At 43.9% G+C, this 4586-nt stretch overlaps 1 protein-coding gene across 1 annotated transcript; it reads right to left on the minus strand.

Moving 5' to 3' along the window:
- Nucleotides 1–3543: 3543 nt before the first annotated feature.
- LOC115687038 (dehydrin DHN1-like) lies at nt 3544–4363 on the minus strand. Its single transcript, XM_030612509.2, has 2 exons — nt 4004–4363; nt 3544–3777 (listed from the first exon to the last, which is right to left on the minus strand). Exons 1-2 carry the CDS (start codon nt 4274–4276, stop codon nt 3550–3552), a joined length of 501 nt encoding a protein of 166 aa, XP_030468369.1. The 5' UTR covers nt 4277–4363; the 3' UTR covers nt 3544–3549.
- Nucleotides 4364–4586: the final 223 nt, after the last annotated feature.

Here is a 4586-nt window from a genome sequence, read left to right on the forward strand (position 1 = left end):
GCCACATGGTTCAAACTTCTGGTAAGGTGTTCTTGACTCAGTTCAAAAATCAGTTTGTTATAGACTCGGGTGCCACTGACCATATGTGTAATTCAGATCAAATAATGGTTAAAGTTGTCTCCAATGATTATCCTCCTATTACTGTTGCTAATGGAGCACAGGTCCCGACACAAGGAGCAGGAAAATTTAAGATGTTGTCTAAGAGTTCTATCGCTTTGATCGTACCTGATTTATCTTCAAATTTATTATCTGTTAGTAAGTGTACGAAAGAATGGAACTGCAATGTCATTTTTTCTGCTTCTAAGGTGTTACTTCAGGATTGCATCACCAAGAGGACGATTGGTGAAGGGAGGTTGCAGAATGGACTCTATGTCATAGATCAATACCCCAAGGCATTGAGTGCAATCCAGAATGCTAAGAAGATGTCGGAACTATGGCATAGACGCATGGGTCATCCGTCTGATCAGATTTTACACACTCTTGGTAGATCTTTATCTCATGATTCTAGTTCATGTGATTGTTGTCATTTCGCCAAACAACATAGACTTCTTTTTCCTAAGAGTACACATTTCTCTTCAGAATTATTTGATTTAATTCATTCTGATGTGTGGAGTGCTCCCATTGAGTCTCGGGATGGCTATAGATATTTTATCTCTTTTATTGATGATAAGTCTCGCGCTACATGGCTGTATCTGCTCAAAACCAAAAGTGAGGTTCTTATTGTTTTTCAGGAATTTTGTGCTATGATACACAATCAATTTAAGACAAACATGAAAGTGTTGCGCACGGATAATGGGACGGAATACACCAATCAAGCATTTCAAGCTTATTTGCGCAACTTGGGTATTATTCATCAAACTTCCTGTGTTGGGACGCCCCAACAGAATGGCATAGCAGAAAGGAAAAATCGTCATCTTCTAGAAGTTACTCGGGCCTTACTTTTCGGGAATATGCCCAAAACATATTGGAGCATATTGTTCTCACCGATTGCTATATTATTAATCGGCTCCCTAGCCGAGTGCTTGAATATAAGATTCCGGTAGAAATTTTATATGAGAAGAAGTTCAATGTCTCACATTTGAGGATTTTTGGCAGTACATGCTATGTTCACTCGAACGATGGTAAACTCGATCCACGTGCTCGGAAGTGCGTGTTCATTGGCTATTCTTTAGCTAAAAAGGGATACAAGTGTTACGAGCCCACCACAAAGCGCCTCTATATATCCCGTGATGTTCACTTTGATGAGACTAATATGTATTATTCTGACAGGAGCCAACTTCAGGGGGAGTACACCAAACTCTCAACAGATTATGGAGAAGTTGCCCCTGTCCCTATTCTTGCTTCACCGCTTGTCCCTATTCTTTGCTTCACCTGTGGTACCCACGAATGTACCCACTTTAGAAACAAGGGATGGAGGACGATTAGAACATGACACCGAGCTACAGCAAAATCTAGAGCCGATGGCTGAAACTCACTCTGGGGAAGAAATCATGACAGAAGAATTTTCTGGAGCATCTTCACCACCAGTTCGCCGATCTATGAGGATTTCTAGGCCCTCTGCTAGACTTCGAGATTTTACCACATATCACACGGTACAGTATCCCATCCAAGACTATGTCAATTATAACAAAATTTCGCATTAATTTTGGTGTTTCTTATCTACTCTTGAAAGTTCAAAAGAACCCAACAGTTATGAAGAAGCCAAACATCAATCAGTGTGGATTACAGCTATGAAGGAGGAACTCCAGGCGCTTGATAAAAATCACACTTGGGATGTGGTGCGATTACCTGATGGAAAGCGCTCTGTTGGTTGTCGTTGGATTTACAAGATTAAATACAATAGTGATGGCTCAGTCGAAAGGTATAAAGCTCGCCTTGTAGCTAAAGGCTACACCCAGACCTACGGCATTGACTACAAGGAGACATTTGCTCCAGTTGTGAAGATGAATACGGTTCGTGTTCTTATGTCCGTAGCAGTCAATTGTGGGTGGTCGCTTTGTCAAATGGACGTGAAAAACGCATTTCTTCATGGAGACCTTGAAGAAGAAGTGTATATGGATCTTCCCCCGGGTCATGCCTTGCAAAATGAAGAAAGGATGGTTTGCAAATTAAGGAAGTCCATCTACGGACTTAAACAGTCTCCTCGAGCATGGTACGGCAAGCTCAGTGGTGCACTTACAAAGTTTGGGTTTGTACGAAGTATGGCCGACTCATCAATGTTTACCAAATCTGATGAGGGTGGTATTGTAATTTTACTCGTCTACGTTGATGATATTGTTATCACCGGAAGCAATAAATCTGGAATTGAGGCTCTCAAACAATATCTTCGTCGAGAATTTGATATCAAAGATCTTGGAAAACTAAGGTATTTCTTAGGAATTGAAGTGGCCAGCTCTCACAAGGGTTTGTTTCTGTCACAGAGAAAGTACATTCTGAACTTGTTAAAAGAAACAGGGAAAATGGGGGCCAAACCGGCAAATGTTCCTATGGATTACAATAGTAAGTTTGCCGCTGATAGTACTCCCATGCAAGACATTGGAGCATTTCAACGTCTCATAGGCAAGTTGATTTACTTGACTATTACTCGACCAGATATTACTTACGTAGTTAGCTATGTAAGTCAATTCATGCAAAATCCGACTCAAGGGCACATGGATTTGGTTGATCGATTGCTAAGGTACTTGAAAACTACACCAGGAAGGGGTATTTTAATGAAGAACAATGGGCATACAGATATTGTCGGGTATGCAGATGCTGATTGGGCAGGAAGCCCCAATGACAGGAAGTCTACTACGGGCTTTTGCACCTTCGTAGGAGGTAATATTGTTACTTGGAAAAGTAAGAAGCAAAATGTCGTTGCTCGTTCAAGTCTTTGAAGCGAATATCGAGCAATGGCTACTACTACTAGTGAGATAGTTTGGCTGCACCTTCTCCTCCAGGAATTAGGGTGCAAACCAAGAACGTCACCTACGAAGCTGTTTTGTGATAATCAAGCTGCTGCTCATATCGCCTCAAATCCCGTGTTCCATGAAAGAACAAAACACATTGAGGTAGACTGCCATTTTGTATGGGAAAAGGTTCAGGATAACACCATTGAAACTCCCTATGTTCGAAGTGAAGATCAGTTGGCCGATATTTTCACCAAAGCCCTTGCTAAAGGACCATTTCAGGATATGGTGAACAAGTTGACCTCTGATGATATCTTCGGTCCAACTTGAGGGGGAGTGTTGACCAAATCGACAGGATCCTCCTATTTTGGTAGGAGAAAATTATAGGATATTCTCCTGATTTGGTGTTCTTTCCTTGTTCAATTGTTACTCTGTACATTCCCTGTAATTCTGGAAACAATTATATACCTCTATCAATAAAAAGGCAGTCCCTCTCTCAAAGAATTTATAACAAAAGAAACTTTGAGAGAGGATTCCCGAGGACGTAGGCTTACTTAGCCGAACCTCGTTAAATTGTGTTTGCGTTCTTTGTCTCTAAATTTATCAAACCCCACTTAGACATCTAGTACTGATCGAGGGACTGATGCCACATATATTATATCTAATGGTGTCCGGGCAGTTTCTCCTTGATCTTGTCCATCATCCCCTTCTTCTCCTGCTGCTGCCCCAGCTCAGCCCCATAGCCTCCGCTCGCGGCGGTGGATGTTGGGTACGACCCCGCCTGCTGCTGCTGCTGCTGCTCATCGTTGCTGCCAATCCCCGGAATCTTCTCCTTTATCTTCTCCTTGATCCCCTTCTTCCTCCTCCCGCCTTGACCATCATCTTCCGACTGCATCGCATGACGCAACCATTTTTTTAAAGTTAAAATTCACTTGCATAGCTTTTTTTAGGAATTGAAGCTTGTGCTTTGACATGCTCAAAATGTTTGGCTTCGACAGAATGTGTGGACAACTGGCAAGTGACAAGCACTTTACGAGCATTCGTGAAACTAAATGTGGCTTAAAGTTCGGGTTGTAAGAATGAAAAAGAAAATGTACGTAGGGTTGAAGACTTACGGAGCTAGAACCGGAGCTTCCGGAGCGCTGGAGCACTCCACCACCGCCACCTCCACGACGTTCGTCTCTCAGCTGCTGCTGCTGGTCTCCGCCATAACCGAGGCCGCCTGTCACCCCAGCTGTGCCGCCGGTTCCGGTGCTGTGAACACCTGTTACGTATCCGGTCTGCTGGACCGGGTTTCCTAACTCGTCGGTCTGGCGGATAGTGTTGCCGTACTCGTTGTTCTGGCGGCGAATGTCAGAGTCACCGTACTGCCCCTCGTATTGTGCCATTTTCTCTCTTCCTCTCAAACGTCTCTGAGCAAAGTAAATCTACGCAGAAAAACAAGGACCAAGAGTCTCGCTCTTCACACTGAATGTGTAGATTGATGATTGATCGATCTGAATCCCAGTTCGGTTTTATAGGGAGCTGTAAGGTGGTGGGAGACCGTGCGAGCTTTGACGTGCATGGCTCGGCGATGGGACACGAGCATGCCACGCCCACGTACTAATCGAGGACACGTGTCCCGTGGCGGGAGGGGGAGGTGTCCCGTAGTGTCGGCTGCGTGTGGATAAGATAAGGGTCGGCTGGGTTGTCGCTGAG

The sequence above is a fragment of the Syzygium oleosum genome, unplaced genomic scaffold (assembly GCF_021117445.2).
Source record: "Syzygium oleosum isolate NSW1041296 unplaced genomic scaffold, Sole_v2.1 Sole_v2.08, whole genome shotgun sequence".
NCBI lineage: Eukaryota > Viridiplantae > Streptophyta > Magnoliopsida > Myrtales > Myrtaceae > Syzygium > Syzygium oleosum.

Bases quoted from the DNA above. Each gene is read 5' to 3' on its own strand.
- LOC115687038 (XM_030612509.2), bottom strand. From the start codon at position 4,276: ATGGCACAATACGAGGGGCAGTACGGTGACTCTGACATTCGCCGCCAG. The intron at 3,778-4,003 runs GTAAGTCTTCAA...CATGCGATGCAG, and splicing joins GAAGCTCCGGTTCTAGCTCC to TCGGAAGATGATGGTCAAGG.